Source organism: Anopheles ziemanni, chromosome 3, assembly GCF_943734765.1.
Source record: "Anopheles ziemanni chromosome 3, idAnoZiCoDA_A2_x.2, whole genome shotgun sequence".
NCBI classification, from domain to species: domain Eukaryota; kingdom Metazoa; phylum Arthropoda; class Insecta; order Diptera; family Culicidae; genus Anopheles; species Anopheles ziemanni.
Genome location: NC_080706.1, coordinates 81,592,402 through 81,611,601, shown reverse-complemented (window position 1 = coordinate 81,611,601; position 19,200 = coordinate 81,592,402). Strand labels below are relative to the sequence as shown.

The 19,200-nt window shown below is 43.1% G+C and overlaps 2 protein-coding genes across 2 annotated transcripts in view; both read left to right on the top strand.

Annotated features, from left to right (window-relative positions):
* LOC131288289 (transcription factor collier) overlaps window positions 1–10,182 on the top strand; it is a 51,517-nt gene extending 41,335 nt beyond the window's left edge. Inside the window, exons 7-13 of the mRNA XM_058317409.1 lie at window positions 5,849–5,930; window positions 7,293–7,470; window positions 9,093–9,247; window positions 9,319–9,445; window positions 9,522–9,752; window positions 9,828–10,004; window positions 10,070–10,182. Of these exons, the coding sequence (XP_058173392.1) occupies window positions 5,849–5,930; window positions 7,293–7,470; window positions 9,093–9,247; window positions 9,319–9,445; window positions 9,522–9,752; window positions 9,828–10,004; window positions 10,070–10,182 (1,063 nt within the window). The remainder of the gene's footprint in view (window positions 1–5,848; window positions 5,931–7,292; window positions 7,471–9,092; window positions 9,248–9,318; window positions 9,446–9,521; window positions 9,753–9,827; window positions 10,005–10,069) is intronic.
* Window positions 10,183–14,564: 4,382 nt separating this feature from the next.
* LOC131286231 (patronin) overlaps window positions 14,565–19,200 on the top strand; it is a 49,660-nt gene continuing 45,024 nt past the window's right edge. Inside the window, exon 1 of the mRNA XM_058315159.1 lies at window positions 14,565–16,118. Within this exon, the coding sequence (XP_058171142.1) occupies window positions 16,035–16,118 (84 nt within the window). The 5' untranslated portion in view covers window positions 14,565–16,034. The remainder of the gene's footprint in view (window positions 16,119–19,200) is intronic.

Here is a 19,200-nt window from a genome sequence, read left to right as displayed (position 1 = left end):
TAGCGAGAAGCATTGTGCATCGGTGTGCCCGTTCAATTGCCACAATTACCCAGGCGTTTACCAACACTCCAATGAAGTGCTCACTTATGGCAGAAGTGGATGTTATGATTGCCCCTACTTCAAACAATCGGCCATGCCCATGGAGTACGACAATGGAGTGGTTCGCAAGCGGAAAAACGCACACGAAAGGACACACTTTCGTATGACCGCTTCGGCTTTTGCTCTACAAAAACGTGAGGCAAAAAAAGCTGGGAGGAAGCCATAAGTCCGTCGCCAAAGCAACGGTGTGAAGTGTTGTCAGAAGTGTCAAAACTGTTGCCGGATGTGTTGACGCGCCTTTGAGGGCGTAAAGATGGACCCGACGAAAATTGAAACCTAGCCTTGGCAAATGCTTCGCTAACATCTGCGGTGTACAGTGGAGTTCCAAACAACAAATCTAAATGTACAAATTCTTTCGTCCTGTCATGTTCTGTAAAAGGACACCACAATTTGTCCGCTAAGAATGCCCCCGTGGGATGGGAATGTTGTGGGTGCTTTTGGAACCGGAAAATTATAGCTCAATACACCACCGATGCCCGCAACGATCCTTAACGCAGAATGAGAAGAACTTGTAGGGCGAGTACTTTCTAAGAAATGTGTCCTGTTTTGAACTAAATGCTATACTTAAAAGAGGAAAAGCATTTGTACAACGATTTTCCGGTTGCTTTCAGGATGGCGCTTCGATAACTTAAACCAACAAACAAACATTGCTACAAGAACATGTTCACCATGTTTTGCCGTATCGGCAGGGACGCAAACATTTTCTGCTAGCGAACAGAAAAAATGTATCCTGCAACATAATCAGCGCATTACCTCTGGTTTGACCTTTGCTGCCCCGGATCGGAGTGATATATGGCCTCGGCCTAAGAGGAAAGCGTAATCACAGCTTGCTTCATGACGCCTGTCCTTCCGTTCGTTTGGTCATCTGTTTTTGAATAGCTGAAGCCAGCAAAAAAACAAGGAAACAGATACGGTTTCGAACAAAAACTCAGAATAATCACTTCTCTTTACCGCGAGTGCATCGTAATATCGTCGAACGGTGAGAGAAACATGGCAAAAAATAAACGATCTACAACTCATACACACTCGAGCATAAAACAACAAACACAACACCCTACTCTGTCACCAGTGGAAACATTCCTTTTTTTAATGTCCTCTCCCTTCCGGAGTGGGAATTTTTTTTACCGTTTGGCATCGTGTGCCTTGCTTCCTCCTCTTTCGCGCCCTTTTTAATGAACAGCGCATCACTTTCGAAGAAAGGGAACACAGCGACAGCATCCGCCGGTTACAGCAAAGGACATCGGTTCTCAATTACCTTGCGTAGAACGGGAGGAAAAAGGCTAGCGAAAAAAGAGGAAGAAGAAGGAAAAAAGGTAGCCGAACCTCAACCGAAAACCAAAGCAAATCGGATCTAACCCGAAGGATATGGTCGCACGCGAGGGGTTCGTGTGGTGCGAGAGGCTTTGAAATGGAGTGACACAAAATAAATATGTTAATTTTCACTTCTGACTCAGCCCAAATCCATTCCAGGACCAGCACGGCAGGATGCTGGCTGGGAAATGGTAGGAGGGAAAAACACAGGAACTTACATCCTGACCGATGGGCTCTGCTGATAGTAGCAGATTTTCCGATTTGTTGCTCGCTTTACAGTCTTTTGTTTTTGGCACGAAAAATTACTTCCGTTGTCAGTTTTTCCTCAATTTGTCTGAGTTTACAGGGTGCTTCGTTGGAATTTGTTTTATTGCCGATAAGCTTTGGATAAAAATAACACATTTTTGAACAGTTATGCTTCGTCATCTCGCCTTGCATCGTTTTCTCGATGGTGGTGGCTCTTGTTTAAATCGTTTGTTGTTTGACATTTAAATTGAAAGGATTACGAAGCCGGTACACACGACACGAACAACATGACCCCTGCTATCGATGAGAGTAGGTTTTTCCGGAAGGCCGGTCAAACGATTACGGTGGATTTGTGCCGGTTGACAAAACATTGTCACAGGGACTCGCGGTGATGAGATGGTTTGTTTTTCAAAACCAAAACATAACAAAACATGTTTGCATTTGTCGGTTGGTTTAGGAAAGAACAACAAGGGGGAAATTATGCCGACATTCAAATCATTGAAGTTTAGGTTGAAGTGTTTTGGTTTGAGTTGTAAATTTTTCAGTTTGATGTGATTGATTTTAGTGTTGTTTTCATGTTGAGTTTAAATCATTTTTAACTTTTTCTATTTTCTGTGAGTTATAATAAAATATGTGCAAAACTATCGATTTGCATGTGCCATTGTTGTAACATGATCTACTTATACTGGAACAGAGTTAAAATAAAACATGCCATAAGGTGTCCCATCCCTCGGCTATCCAGTGTTTGGTTTCAGTTTCAGTGGTCCTTTACCCCGAGGCCACCTGAGTTCAGGCCCAATCCACACAAGACGTGGTCGGCAAAATCAGCTTTCCCTTTCCGAAGACTTTTCCGGAGGAGCCCGCGGCAAAGGGCACGTAAAATCGTAACAGATTTTCCGAGCGTACAAGTGTCGGTAATTGATTGGCGGCTTCCGATCCTGGGTGGAAGAACACGATAAACATTTCGCCCACTTTCCACGCGCGTCCAGCTCTCTTAGCTGGTGGTAGTGGTGGGGAGGTCCTATGCGATCACCTAAATATTTGTATGAAAAAAAAATACACACACACGCACTGAAGATGATGGATGCGTTCGCTTTTCTTTCCACCCCGAAACCCTGAACAGGATAAACTGGCCTTTAAAAGTGAACGAGTTTTTTTTTTTGCTCTCACTTCGAACTCGTTTCCAACACCCTCTCGCTGCCTTGCGAAGGACATTTATCACGCACCCCGTGCCGATCCTATTGTAAATAACCAACTCAATTACAATTCCTTTGTAAATATTTTATTATTTCTGCACTGTTTTCCTTTATTAATAACTTCTGGTCCGGTGCAGGCCGAAGCAGGAAAGGAAGCGATCGCGCCAGAAGGAACGAAATGAACTAGAATTGATATCGGTAGCTCCGGAAGGACACACTCGAGTGGTAGGCATTTTGTAGGTCGTTAGCCGGCCGAAACCAGCAGGGTCCGGTTGCGTTCCGTTTTACCGAGGGGTTGCGCAAAATAAGCACCTCGCACCCTCTGAAGAGCTCGAGGCAAACGTCGCCGATCCCGATCGCCCGTGGCTACCCGCTGAGTGTCTATTTAATATGTGATTTGCCCATTGGCAAACATCTGTTAGACTTTTGCACCGCAGTTTGTTCGTGCTAGTTTCAGTACTACTGCCGCTACTGTTTCCCCCCCCGTATTTCCATGCCCTTTACAAACGCCCCGATCGGCTCGAGGGGTTTTTTCTACTGTTGGTTTTTTCGAGTGTCGACGAAAGTGAAACTATATCCTTCCTTCCGTAACCACAGCCTGGTAGGGGGATCGATTCGCGATTAGTTCAAAGCCCTCATGCACAGATCCTTAGTTATCGCGAGAGCCCTTCTGCTTCACCGCGTGAGGGCTGATTTAGTTGCATCATCTAGCCCCTGGTAGAGGCGGTATTCTACAACCTACTGAATGCACTTGTTCTGTCAAGTTCAACGAAGACCCTCTTCTACTCTCGATACACAAGATACGAAAAAAATGCTAATTTTCCCTGCAAACCAGCCTTTCCAACCACCCGCGGCTAATGGGTCAGGTATCGTATTTCCCGACCCCCGAGGAGAGCGAAGCCCGTCTCGTCGGAAAACGCATCGCGCATTTTCCTATCTGTCTGCGCGCTTGATGGATCGGAAAGAAGGAACAGATGAGCTGTCGAGTGGGCTATTTGTGATCTGTTTGATTTTTTCCGCAACTATCTCTTCCAAATGCTCATCTGTCGTTGATTCTGTGGCTTTCGGATTAGGTTTCTGCAAAGTTTCTACTCGGTTTCAAGCGCCCTTGAAAGAAGCGATAATAATTGAAGTGGGGGATTATGAAATAATGGATGTTGGAAGGTTTTTCCGCAAACCGTATGAATTTTCATGAAGCAGAACTAAACTTTACCTGTAATAGTCATTAAAATTAAAAAGAAGAAACTACTCCAACATGGAGTATTTTCCTTTTTTTTCAAATCATAATGAGTCACAGCATAACTCATTTCCGCTCTCGTATGCAAATTCCAGGCATACCTTTCCGACTGCTCACATTATGTTCCGAAACTCGATAATGTCTGCACACGCGAGATTTATTGCTCCGGCGCTGCGACAAATTACGTGGGGAAACAATCCTAATGGCATCCAGGTTTTCCATTCAGTCGCGTCCATTAGAGTAACCGGTTTGTTGGTGTTTTTTAAGCTCTCACGACTCCAAACACTATTTTACATCTCCTCTTTGTTGGGTAGTATAGGAAAGAGAAAGTGAGAAAGACAACAATTACGAATAAATCTTTTTAGGCTTGATTCTGATACAGATTTAACAAAGACACCAGAAAGGGAAATGTTTCCTTTGGAAAAACATTATTTGTTTAAACTGAACATTCGACCCACCGTATGACGACTGCCTTTGTATCACCCAAAAACAGTTTATGGTAATCACGAGTCTCCGCTTGTGCGTGCAACATTCGACCTACGACCAACGCAGGGTACGAGCAATAAATAAGCCCGTCCCGAGCAATTATCAAACACTTCCGACTGGTACACTTTGTTCGCCGTGCTCGAGATCTTCAGAAGGAAACCCGAGGGGAACCCCTGAAGAATCCGTCGATCGTCTCGCGGAGTACCATAAATCAGGACCCCACGTGTCGAAGGGATGGCAGAGATCGGTACACAACCTGGTTCTTCTGGTGGTGCGTGATTTGTGAAGTGCACGCGACGTTAAACTACGAACACTTCATTTGCATGCAGCGGAAGTAAGGGTCTTCCTAGCGTTTAAAAAAAGTAGGCCGTGAACTTACAATTAAATTAAAGCCAACTGCGTTTACACTCCAGACAGCGAACGGAAAAATTCTTGTGTTGAAAGTGTGAACAGTCGAATAAACTTTATTTATTACCCCGAACTCGAACAGATTCCCTAACGTTCACCCTGTCCCAAGACGATGGTAAAAGTTTCGACCAGGAACTAGGGCATACCAGGTCAGGACAACACTCCACGCAGTAAACGGTAAAGGTTTCAAAGAGTGTCAGAACAAGTTGTTCCTCTCTACGACGTCCTTCGTTGTCGTCACTTGAGGCGTTTCGTTTCGCCGAAGAAATTTCAACTGTTGGAACTCTTCAGGGGATTATGTTGTCGGTTCAAGGGTGCAATATTTTGTCAACTAATCGTACCATTTCGGTGGCAGTTGCTTTGATTTCTGAGGTTACTAGTTTGAACGGCAAGTTTAAGCTATTTCCAAACCGTCATCCGATGGTTACAGTTTCTCCCAAGGGGGAGGAAAGGGTGGATTGTATGTTCGTCATGACAACGCGTGGTTCATTTGATCTTCGACCTGCTGTTTAGGTTTTATCGTTACCACAGATTATCGGAAAACGGATGAAAGAGGATCTAGGAAGACATGGGATTAGGCAGAACGTTAGTACCTCCTTCTTCAAACAAATTCCAACGCAAAGACTGGTTGCCGCCTGTTTTACAACAACTCTTCGGAGAATACGTCTTTAACACCTTCCAAGCTCCCACAACACCTTTGGGAATGGTATCGATCGCTGGTATTTAGCCGATTTTAGAACTCACTGTTCTGCAGCTGGGATCAAACGGTTTCGTGTCCATGGGCCACATTCATTTCCTTTCCCTAGATAATTTGTGACTCACTAGCCTCATTCCTTTTTTCCATCTCTTTTCTTACCCTTTGCAGATTTTTCCTTAAGTTTTTCCTCAAGTGCAACCAAAACTGTCTGAAGAATGCTGGAAACCCGAGGGATATGCGACGATTTCAAGTGAGTATTAATCACCAACATTTCATCCGTGTCGTGGAGAAAAAAAGTAAATTAACTTCAAACATTTAATAGAGGAAAGACATGTGAAAATAGGGAAACAGTTAATGGAAAGACTTACGAAATACTGTTGAAAAATAATCATAACATCACTGTGTGTAGAAAGAAATAAAGAAATCAAACTTAGCCAAATACACGACTAAAAACATAATAACGGTGGCTAATTAATAATTAAACCAAATAAGTAAACAAGCCAAACGATATCTTTACAAACTGCATGACTTCATTTATCTAGGACCTGCAGATGCACGGTCGGAGGAATTTGGAAGATACATTTTACTCCTCCTTCATTTTGCTTTCTCTACCCACCCTGCTTTCTCCGTAACATGTCACCTTAAGGTGAAATAAATTCCCACAAGATGGATCGGGGTGCGGATGGAGAAATTAGCTCACGAGCCACAAAGCCAGCCATCCACGAATAGCATCCGATGGGCTAAGAATAGATAGACATGCACATTGGCTAGCCCCGAACCAAGAAAACTCCCCCGTTCGTATTTAATGGCGGAGTGAAAGCGGTCCAGAAACCAGGTTCTCCAAACCGGGGTTGATCTGGGCGGGGTGGCCGGTAGAAGCAGTAGATAAAATTAAGCTGATGATCGGAACTGCTTCATCGTCTTGTGAAGCAGCTCGGCCGCTGGCTGTTTAACTAATGAACACGTCACCGCCTACTTACGGCGAGAAAGCAAACGGACGCTCAACCTATCCGAAACGAATGGTGATAAATTGTGCCATCTTGTGTTTTTTTTTTTCATTTACTTTCATGCATTGTTTGGGTGCTTTCTTGGGTTTTCCTTTTCTCTAGCTGTGAGAGGAGATGCATTCTTCAGAGTTTTCTTTTCTTACCATTCACTTAAAGTGTTTTTCTAATCGTTTTTCATTCGCTTCTAAGATCGGTCATGGCTATCTTTGCTTGGTTTAAAGTTTTATTTTCGTACTCCTGTCGACGTATTTTCGTACATTAACGACCAGCAAAAATATTGTACAAATAGAAAAACAACACTTGAGAGACATGAAATAAACATGCAAGACTAAAGTATAACGACACAGAAAATCATGTAATGGCAAAACAAATTTGAAAAGTTGTGTAAAATTGGCTTCCCCAAAGCCAGCTAGCGCAATAATCTTTTTATGCAATTAATTATATTCTTTTTGTTTCTCTCCTCTTTTCCCGCTTCCTCCGCCTGAACGTCCAAAACCTGCGATGAAAATCACGTCCTTCTCCCCAAAAACACCGACGTCCCGAACCACGGCGAAACCCGCACGCCACCTCCCCCATTGCACCCTCCAATTACCCATATATTGCAGGTAGTGATAGCGACCCAGGTGGCCGTGGACGGGCCTCTGCTGGCCATCTCGGACAACATGTTCGTCCACAACAACAGCAAGCACGGGCGCCGGGCGAAGCGGCTCGATCCCGAAGGTACAGCCAATTCTCCGTTGGCAATGTCGGGCCACCATCTGGCCCCGGACAGTACGTACGACGGTCGGTTTCAAAATTTTTTTCTCAAAATCACACCACATACTGTTAGAATTTCCCGTTGTGAACGCCTGTTTCCCCGTTGCGACTTGCTTAATTTCATTTTATCCTTGATTCCGTTAGTCATCCCGTTTGCCTGTTAATTTATCTTTGAAAAAGTATCTATCTCTTACGGTATGTTTTAAAAATTCTTGTGTTCTGTAGCTATCCTATCTAGTAGATTGTATTGTTTTCCCCTTTCCCCGGTTTGATCGTTTTTACACCTACCCCAATTGGCTTTAACCTTTCCGGCAACAAGTTCCCCGTCTGCTGAAGACAATCGTCCAGCAGTTGCTCTCAGCGAAAGCCTCGGAGCTGCGGAACAGACAACTCTCGGAAAGACCTCCTTAGCGGGCGTCGTTCGTACTACGGAAGCGCGGAAAAGCTGGTCCTGGTGAAATATGAAAACGAAGCGAGAAAAGTGGTTCGGAAAATCGTCATAAACTATGTCAGGCTAACGAGCGAAAGAACTTAATACTCCCTTGCCAAAACTCTTGTACAATAGAAAGATCCGGAAAGATGCGATTTTCCCAACTATCATTACCATAAATCGGCATCGATGAAGCGGATATAATGCGGAAGTAATTCCATCGGATGCACTTTGCAAAAGTATAAATCAAATTTGAAATGGTGAACTTTTGAAAATTGGAAGCCAACGCTGTGGTATAAAATCTTTTCTCAAATTTATAGAAAGCACAAATCAAGTTAAGCGATCATGTGAAAAAGAAAAATGTACGATATCCACTTTCGGAAATCAGAAGTAGATAGTTATGAGAGAACGACACGTTGATTGCTTCCTTTCCAATCTAGCCCAAACGAAAAACCTTACTTTGAGTGTGAATATATTCATTTCCAGTTCCAAATGTGGGCATCGGTGCCCGGATGAGGAACACATTTCCCGGACCAAAACGACTCGCTAATGAACTACGACTCCACGTTCTTGTCGTTCCCGAAGTTGTGCTGCGTGTCGGAAACTACGTGGAAAATGCAATTTGCTCTTTTGTGTTTCCAATCGACAATGTCGTGGATACGTTTTGCCCATCGTACAGCCGTTTCGTTGGGTGGTTCAATTAAATTTCCATTTTCCATTTCGAATTCGTTGTGCTGCTAGACGCAGTCGGTGTTGGCCAATCATACCCACTCTGTACGATGGTGTACTCTAGCTCCATGTGATCACCTTCCGAGTGGTTCTTTCGATTGGATAGAATATTTACCACCACGTGATGATGATGATGGTGATAACGTACGGCGCCGTTGTCGTTCAACATGTGGTTGAATTTTTAATCCTCATTTCTGAACTCACCGCGTGTAAGCGAAAGGCTTTCTTTGTGTCCATATCGATGTACCATAGGGTCATCCGGATGGGATTTTCTGGTCTAAATCGGTTTCTATATGCATTGTAATGTTTTATACACCGAAAGCAACTATGAGGAATCATTGCTTAAAGAACGTTTTTAAACATGTTTGAGTCGAATAAATTTAACTAAACCAGCTCTTCCGTCGTTTCCGAAACGGCCGCATGGAAAACCTTCGTGTGATCGATCGCATCCAACTAACCACGTGTCTCGATTCCCGGTATCCACTTACAGGCATCTACCCACCACTACCGATGGCTACACCCTGCATTAAGGCCATATCGCCGAGCGAAGGTTGGACCACGGGCGGTGCCCAGGTGATTATCGTGGGCGATAATTTCTTCGACGGACTACAGGTCGTCTTTGGCACTATGCTGGTGTGGAGTGAGGTATGTCCTCTGGTTTCTCTTTAGTCCAGCCATCACGGGGTAACCCAAATGTTCCTTTTTTATTGTTGTAGCTCATCACATCACATGCGATTCGAGTGCAAACTCCACCGCGTCACATACCGGGTGTGGTCGAGGTAACTCTGTCCTACAAGAGCAAACAGTTCTGCAAGGGATCACCGGGACGATTTGTCTATGTTTGTAAGTGGTGAAGCCATTTCTGGGAGAACAAACTTTGTGCCGGTAGCTGTTCTTACCGTCGCTTTTTCCTCTCTAGCTCTTAGTGAACCGACGATCGACTACGGTTTCCAGCGACTGCAGAAGTTAATTCCGCGCCATCCGGGAGATCCGGAGAAGCTTCCCAAGGAGATCATCCTCAAGCGGGCCGCGGATCTGGCGGAAGCACTCTACTCGATGCCCCGCTCGCCAAACGGTTCGTCCGGATTCAATTCCTACAGTGGACAGCTGGCCGTGAGTGTGCAGGATGGCACTGGCCAGTGGACTGAGGGTAAAAATGAAATCGAAATATTGCAAACCCTTTTTGACCCATAATACTAACATGTCTTTTCCGCTGTTGCCTTAGATGAGTACACCCGAGCCCAAAGTAGTAGCGTTAGTCCACGGGGCGGATACTGTAGCAGCGCGTCAACACCGCACTCCTCCGGTGGAGGCTCTTATGGCAGCAGTAATGGCTATGCGACCGCACCGAACATGACTGGCCTCTCGTCATCTCCAGCGAGCGTCTTTAATTCATCTACAAGTAAGACGGTGGCAACAAACGTGGCTTTTTGAATGAGGAATAACGGAGAGCTCCTTTCTTTGTAGGAATTAATGGACTGATGAGTGGAGGAAGCGGTTTCAGCCCGTACTCGATGACGACCTGCGGCTCGCAAGGCTACACACCGAGTCCGCTGGCAGCGACCACCACATCCAAATGAGCCCCGATGGTGACGGCTAGCGCTGATGCTCCACCAAACGAAACTTGTTAATAGAACTGCGCTTGCTGCATCTTAGTTAGTCATATGCCGTTAGTTGGCCGCAACTAAGCAATAGAGATGATTTATTTTGATTGCCTTTTCAACTTATTATTTTGGTTTACACTAACGTTCTCTCCGTAGTTTCGTTTCTTTATCGGTTAAGTGCAATAAAATTGAAACCAAACGAAAAATGATGAACCATTCAAACCATGAAAAACGCAATATTGAACACGAGCAGCAAGCCGATCGAGGCAGTAGCAAATGAGTTGAAACTTGTACAGTTGTGTAAAGTATGTATGTTTATTACAATTCAAAACACACTAGTTTTGTACGATACGAAAAGCTCCCCAAAGAGGTGAGTGGAAATGTCCGATGATCTTCTCCCCCTGATGGAGTTCATGGCACGCTTTGTGCGATTATTCTTAAAGTAGTTAAATTTTTGCCAAAATAAAAGAGAAAAAACGAGGAATCGAGACTAAAAACTTAACATTACATTATCCGCATCGAAAACTCGTGCAGCCAACGAATGAATGCAAATGTTTTATCAAAACTGTAGGGATGGATAGTGGAAAAGGAAAAAAAACTAGGAAACTGTACTGTAAGCGACTGGAAAGGTGATGATCCCGTTCATCAAGGAGCAAATCAAATCAATCGAGTACATATCGAAAGCGAAATTAGCATGAGTCCGGTGGACCGGTGGATACGACTTGTGGCTTCACCGATTCACATAACAATCATATCTTTACGAAATAATTATGGGAATTAAAACAATTTATAACGCAGCCAAAATTAACGGAAAACCCCTTAACTAACAGTCATACGCAATCTAAATGTTTGTACACGAAACAACTCACACTCACACATCCTTATGAAATAAACACTAGCAACCAAAAGAATGTAATCGAATCGTCACCATCAGCCGTCGTTGTTTATTTTTTATTTTACATAAGTATGCACGATTTCTTTCTCGACAACGTTTCTTTTCGTGTTTGTTTTAGTTTCGGGTCGACAATGAGTTACGGATTTGACTAGTCTTTTTTGGCACCTTTGCGACTTTTTCAATGCATAGTTTCATCAACATACGCACATCGTACAGTGCACAATTCTCAAATATGACAAAAATCAAACCAAAGAATCGATTCCATTATTCATGTGAAGGAAAGCAAATCAAATAAATGTAACATAAACTGAATCGTCCATACTTGGTAATTTTTATATTCACATTTACATTCGTGATGCTCAGCAACCGAACTTTGCGTAATTGACTTCTATTGTTTTAAAATGGGCCCATTTGGTCAAAATACCTTACGAACAATAGTCACATGTTCGAACCGTTATCCGTCAGTATTATTTTAAATCAAACATCGTGGTTCGAAAATCTTCCGAAAGATGTACAATTTGTTACAGCAAGGTGTCCATAGTTATTTTCTTCGCAAATGTTGTATGTACCTTACAAACAAGGTTTATAATCTTGTCAAGGTTCTTGCATGCGATTTGCAATTCAAAATTTAAAATTATTTTCGTCTCGCTTTTTTCAAATCAAATAGCGGTAAAAGAGTAAATGAGGACCCGGGCTTCGTTTTTTCGGTCGTGGCTACACCTCTTGTGCCGCGATATACCTAAACGTATGCAATTGGTGATACATTGATTCGTTAAATTCAATCTACGTGTATTTGAAACGTGGTGTGTCCGTTAATTTCGGCCACGCAATCAACCTATTGGTGCGGTATGAGGGGGGTCCACGGGCTCCCCTTATTTCTCAAAATTATAACAAACTCTCTTTTTCGGTAGACCTAGCGCAGTCAACTCGCTACGCTCGCTGCGAGCGCGCCGCCGTTTCCAAATCATTTCTTCGGCTGAACTCATTGTTTCATCCTGTCCATCATGTGTGGTATAATTTACAAAGTAACTCAATATGTAAAAGTATATTGACCTGCATTAATCCTCCACTGCGTCATTAGTTTAAACCGTTATGTTCTTTGAAGCGAACCGTTAACGATCAAATGTTCGAAAAGAATGCATGCATTGCGCTTTGCATAGCTCCAGGCGCTTAATGTGAACCAGTAGGAAGAGGAGAATCTAGCTCGGGGCCTCATTTACTCTTTTACCGTTTTTTCTTAGTGCTTATAAAGCAAACGATGTGTAATTGCAAAATTGCGCACAATTCTCTGACGATTCTCATTACATTTGAATATAATTTACATGCTTCGATCTGATTTCTACGGCTTTTGAAATTTAAAATGAACACCAATGAATTTCATTAAAATCGCCATGACGTTTAAAATTCAAGCTATCCACTGTTTCAAACATCTAATAAAAATTGTTAGCAATATGATAAAGAAGTTTATAATAATGAGGCTAATGATTTCGCGTTTGATTGACAACAGTTAACCGTCACCCGTTCAACCAAACCTACATACGTAGACGTTCAACCGGACTACCTGGGTAGTCCATACATTTTGTATGGGAGACTCCGTTTTCCTGTACTTAAGACTTAATAACTTTTTATCTAGACGTCGGATCGATTTGAAATTTTTAGTGAAGATACTTGAAGGTGTTTCTCAAAATATTGTATAACTTTTATAATTTTAAAAATTCATTACCTATGTTAATTTAAGGTTCCAAAAAATTTCACCCTTCACATCTATGACCCAAACCTGTGTAGCTTCAACATTTTAGATAGGAGTTTGCATTTTCTGTATTTCAGTATACATATCTTTGATCATTGAAGCTGAATTGCTTGAAATTTTCAGAAAATTATTCAATTTTTTTCCAAAAGTGTTTTAGAAATGTTCAATGTTCAAGTAGGATTGTTTCATTCGAAAACACGAATTCGATAATTTAAATATTTATGCCTTACGTTTAGGTATAAAAATCTTAATCTAATATTAAATACAAGTATGCTTCACATCATTTTGTTCAGAAAATGTACGCCACAAACACGTATATTAATCCGCATCTAATCGCCTATGTGTGTGATTCAAAGGACAATAAAAGCTGAGTAAAAGTGAGCGTTATGGAAAAACTCAATCCTTAGAATAGATAAAACCGAACAGACTTATAGAAGAATTACTAGGAACAGCATTTCTGACGAAAATAGAATTAAATAACGGACAAAACTCTGTTCCCAGTTGAAGCATGAAGAAAGCATGAAGCGACTGTGAGTTTATTAATTTCTACAATATTTTATGCAATTTTCCAAAAAATTTCAAGTAGTTAAGTATCTACGAGCAAATACATCAGTACTAAAATACAGAAAAAGCAATCTTCTATGTCAAATATATGAACTACACAGATAAATGGTTGTAAATGTGTATGGTGAAATTTTTCGGAACCTCAAATTAACATACTTAATGAATTTTTAAAAATATAAAAATTATACAATATTTTTGGAAACACTCTCAAGTACCTTCACTGAAAATTTCAAATCGATCCGACGTCTAGATAAAAAGTTATTAAGTCTTAAGCACAGGAAAACGGAATCTCCCATACAAAATGTATGGACTACCCGGGTAGTCCGGTTGAACGTTTGAGGGGTATCAACCGAAAAACGCAAATAAAAATTATTTAAATTCCTTGGAAAAAATTTTTTCTTTAGCAAAACGATAGAAAATGAGTTTTTCTAGGCATTCTAAAAATTTCATGCCGATACGTCAATCCAATCAAAAGTTAGAACAAAACAAAACTCCAAAAACTACCCGGGTAGGCGGTTGAACGGGTGACGGTTAATTGGAAGAGTAAACCCGGTTGACAAAAATTCAAATTTTTTGTCATGTAGTACCAGCAAGTTTTTCCATGGCAGATTGCTGGGACTCTTGCTGGAACTACATAGTACCAGCAACAATGTCAATTTCTGTCAACCGGGAAACATAAAAATAAAATAGAAATTAAGTTTGTTCGAACTAAAATTCAAATCTGGTTTTGACGGCTCCGAATTCACTTTGATCCAACCTGCTCATAAAATGGTCGTGGTTTTAGAAAATGGAATTTTGATGATGATATAGTGATGGATAATCTCTTATTTTCGGATCGTTCCGGAATTAGTATTGATCAATCGGAATAGTTCACGGAACTGATTTTACTCGACCAAATAATTCTTACAACATGGGGTTAAGTCAATCCGTAAAATTCAGAAAATCGCTCTATCACTAAATTCTCTAGTTGATAAAACAATAGCTTTGTTTGATGGTGATATAAACGAAAAAACGAATTAGACGGAAAACTCAGTTGATGGCTTTTCCCGGAACTGGGTTCGCAGTTCCGGTATCAACAATAGTTCGAACCTAGGTCCAACTCGGACCTCTCTATCCTACTCAGTCGGATTCTCGCGGTTCAACAAAAAAGGTCGTCTGCGTCGAAGTTTGTGCGGCAGCAGAGAAACAGCAGAAAATTTGCTACAGGAAAAGAACTGTGTGTGCATAAGGTGGCGTTTTCCTGCCCAGCATTCGCTTGGGAAGCGCCTTAGGATTATCCGAACTGTGTGCGTTTTTGTTTTACATTGAAAAAAATAAGCGTTTTCCATCCGTCTTGTCACCGTGCTGTCAATCGAATACCATCGCGACAGCAGTGCATTGTGGACGCAAAGAATTCGCTACTTCAACCTGGTCCATTTTGTCTTGCGAGGTCCCGTCGCGAAGATGTTACGTGTGCATTGTGTGTTTGTTGTGTCGGGTGTGCATTATTGATTCTCAAATGTTACATTAAACTGTGGAAATATCGTGGAATTGTGAGTTGAAAAATCGGTCTCGATCGTCGTCATCGCTTTTTTACCTTCCTCCATCGGGGTAGCTCGATTGTCAAAAGTAAAACGAAAGAAAGAAAGCCGGAAAAGGGGAATGCGTGAAAGAGTGAGGATGAGCTGAGTGTGGTGAAGTGGTCACGGTTTGTTTTCGCTGCTGCGTGAAAGAGTGTGCATATCGTTTCGGTTCTCTTGGCTTCGCAGGCGTGCGAAAGAAAGAGAGCGCGTGTTCGTTGGTGAAAATATTTCCCTGTGCATCGGTCGTGCAAGTGCAAAACCGTGAATATCCGTGCCCGTATTACGATATTTTCGTCGTTTTCTTCACGCTGCCAGTGCCGTGCAAAACGTGCATTTTGCAGCATCTGCAAAACGCCACCAAGCAGTGAGCAGTGAGTTGTGAGCAGTGAGCAGCAGCAGCAGCTCGTGGAAGCGAAAAAGTGTCTTCGAAGAAGCAAAACAAGCTGGAATGAAATGATGTCCAATCCGGAGCCCAAACGTGCGGTTCCATCTTGAGGGCTCTGGCGAAGCTGTTTTTCCAGCTCACCGTCAGCGTTTCGTGTGCTCGGCCCGGAAGTGAACGGTTCGGATGGTCAAGAAAAGGGACCGTTTTTTACCAGCTGCAAATCACCCCCTAGCGTCGACGGTCGTCTTGTCGTGGATTACTCATCGGAATCATTTTGCGTAGTGTGTGGCTCGGTCGTCTTGTTGCGTGATTTCGTCATCATCCGAGCGTTCGATCCGCGGGGTCCGCGCTGACACCACACTCCGCGCCACCGTAGCAACCTTCACCACACAACGCCCGTCGGTTGTGTGCCAGTGGTTGAAGATTGTGCGTGTTCGGCTCTCGGAAGCTGAAGTCAGCCTGGTTCACCTGTCTCGTATCCTGGCGAAACCCCGTTTTATTTTCTCGCGAGTGTAGCAAAAAGTCCTTCTAGTTCTTCCCAGCGTAGTCACCAACGCGAGGGGAGAAAACGTCGGTAATGAATTTTACATCGTTCCGATTGGGCTGGTGAAAAACTTCCTCTTCTCGCATCAAAGCAGCTCAGGCAGAAAGCAAAAAACAATCTCAAGGAAAATGGATACCCAACAGCAGCAGCACCAGCAGCAGCTGCCATCAACACGCTCTGCCTACGACATGGAAACCCAGGAATCCCGCTATGTAAGTAACCGAGCCGAGCATTCCACAGAATCATAAGATTTCATCAACCCACGGATTGAACTCACTAGCTCGACGCCATTGTTCACCTTGAGCAAGGCCAGGTGGTCACCTAATCGTCGGATCGAAGGGGTTTTCGGGGCGGTTGGGTGAAGACGTGGCGGAAAAAGGCTTTCCCTGATGACCCTATCTCACCACCCCCAGGGGTCGGTGGTCGTTGTTGGACATTTTCCCTGTCAGAAAAGAAGCGAAGAAGGATGGCAAGTGTCACTTTTCCAGAGCGAAGCAGGCGAGTTTGCGCAACAGTTGACTGTCAGATGTGGACGGATGACGTGAGTTTTTGATTCCGTTTTGTGACCGTGCGAATGGGGGAATGTTTTTCGCCGTTCGCTGTTCGAAAGCATCAATGCAATGTGAACGCTTTTCACCGCTACGGTATCGGCCCCAACAATTTCCCCGAAACATTCAGTTAATTACCATTTCCTTACCCTTGCTTTCAGTCGAATGAATGAAATGGGCAAACCCCGGTGGCGGGTACAAAACGCCACGCAGTGGTTTTATTTTGTTGTTTCTTCTATCCTGAGCATTCACAAAATATTTCTTCTTTGTGTTTTTTTGCTTTTTGAATCGCACACTACACACTCTTTTTCGTGACCATTTGCATAACAAATGAACCAACTCGTATCATCTTGGTCAGCAGTGTGTGTGCTTCCGTGCACTGTTAAAGACCTCCAGGTGATAAGAAAAGTGGAAAAATGACATTCAACCGAAGAATAAGCGCTAGTTTTACTTTGAAAATCATGGGATAATTCTTTAAAAAATAAAAACGGAAAAGGAAGTGTGGTTCCTGTCGCTGATTCCTTATCTCCGGTGTCGTATTAAAACTCGGATGATTCACTAACATGGCATTAGGTTCAACTTTGAATTCGGATTATTGCAACTTCCTTATCTATAAATTTGCAATCGAGAAGAATGCACGCGAAGACTTTGTCATATGAATGTCGTCCCTTTTGCAAACCCTTATCTCCCATTGATTAGGATTGCAAAAACGGACTCAAAAATAACAATTGACACCACCGGAGAAACAGTTATCTTGACGGGCAAGCTTTGCCTCGGTTATCTGCCTTGCTGTCGGGTACGGTTCACCCTCCTCCTTCGAGTGTCCCAAACCAGTGAATTGTGGCCCTTTTTTTGTTTCGCGGAGCACGAGACGGTCGGTTGTTTTTGTCAAAACGAAACACACCCGCACAACGGATTCGTGACGGATCGCCGGCAAAGTATGTTACCCTGCCAAGCCACCTCCAGGTCGTCCCTACCCGCCCACCCGACTGTTATGGCTCGTCTTGTGATCGCGTCCAGGCACACGTACACACATGTTCGCACCTTTGCCACCGTTGGAATTCAGCAATTCCTCCCTCAAAACGGCCCCCACAAAAGCTGCGCCGGCTCCGTTTGTTTTTCACTTGAGCTTTTCATTTTCCACCCTTTTGCCCGCCCCAAAGCGCGGCGCGGTTTCATTCGGTCGATTGCCCTGTGGCGGCCACATTGCGGCGTCATCATCGTAACGCAATCGGGCTCGCCATGCAACTACCAACAGCGCTAAGAGTAGCAATAAAAAGGCAACCCAGCGGTGAAGAAATACTTATCAAATTCCACCCGTCCCTCTCCAATACATGCGCACATCGTCACGCGTTTTGTAGTACGTTCCATTCCACACGTTCTCAACGCGTGTGAAGTCGTTTACTTTTGACCATAAATAATCAAAAACCTCCTGGTTGAGGGGTATTTAGACCTCCGAAGTGTTGTTTCTGCTATGTTTTGCACAAAGAAATTGAGAACCACTTTTTGCCATATCACAAATCACTCATGACATAGAAAATACATAAAAACCAAAAAGTACCCTATCGGTAATGAATTCATATCACAAAAATTATATTACTAAAGTAAAACAGTTTAACGAATGGAGTATATTTTATTTTAATATTGTGTGAAGTGAATTGAAGTGTAAAATATGAGATGACAAAATTCACAATTCTTAAAGATTACAATACAAAAATATTCCCTTCTCTCCATTATATTCTGTGCTATGGTGTGTTCAAAATGTATCAAATAGTCATGTGTATTTGAAAACTTCAAAGAAAAATGTGTAGTTTCGTCCTGGTGGTAATGAAATTTACAAAAAATCACATATTTAACCTGATCTGCCTCCAATTTACTTTTATTTTCTGCTGGTCAGCAGCTTGCCATCGCGGGATAAGCCGGACGGAATCACTTTCGCTCTCGACGGGTTTCTTTGTTATTTTAGCTTTATTTTTTGCTTCTATTTGCTCCGATTGTTGTCACCTTTCGCTTGGCCTTTCTCTTCTCCTTGTGTTGGGGAAATTTTGTTTATATTATTTTTTACTTCCCCCCGTTCCAATCAGCGATTCAGTTTCCTGAAGCAACTCTCTCAGCTGATGCTGAGTTGGGACAGTAGATGCTGTCGAGACACTTATCATGTGTAACCTGCTGCACCCTACTGCGTACACCCGGCCTAAACTTTACTCTCGATGTGTGTCAACATCGTGTTTTTTCCATGCGTGTATGTGTCCCGTTGATTGAAGGGTTTGATGGGCCTGTAAAAGGAAGGTGATCGTTTATTTACCTTCAAGGTGTTTCTTATCAGCACACCCTTTTGCGGCCCGCTGCTTTCATCCGGTTTTTTTCCCTTGGGCTCTTAATGACTACCGGCGAACCGAAGGGCTTGGTCTTAAAGTGCATGCTAACCCTTTCCCTCCCGGTGTGTGTTCGGCTTGTTTTTATACTTTCGCACGTTTTATTTCAACCGTTGTCGTTCCCGTCCCGAAGGCGATGCAATTTTCCGCCAGTGCGCCCGTGAGCATTTTCTTAAGAGATGATGCATTTTCTATACTCGATGTAGACCTCACACGGAAGAAATGGATGTTGATTTATTCGAATTTGTGATCCAATGATCCCAGCACGTCGGCCAACCTTCGCGTAGCAGTGTTTGTGTGTGAGAAATACGTATCGAAAACGATTAGCCAACTCTGGGGGTGGTGGGGTTGAAGGAAGAGGGTGGTTGTTT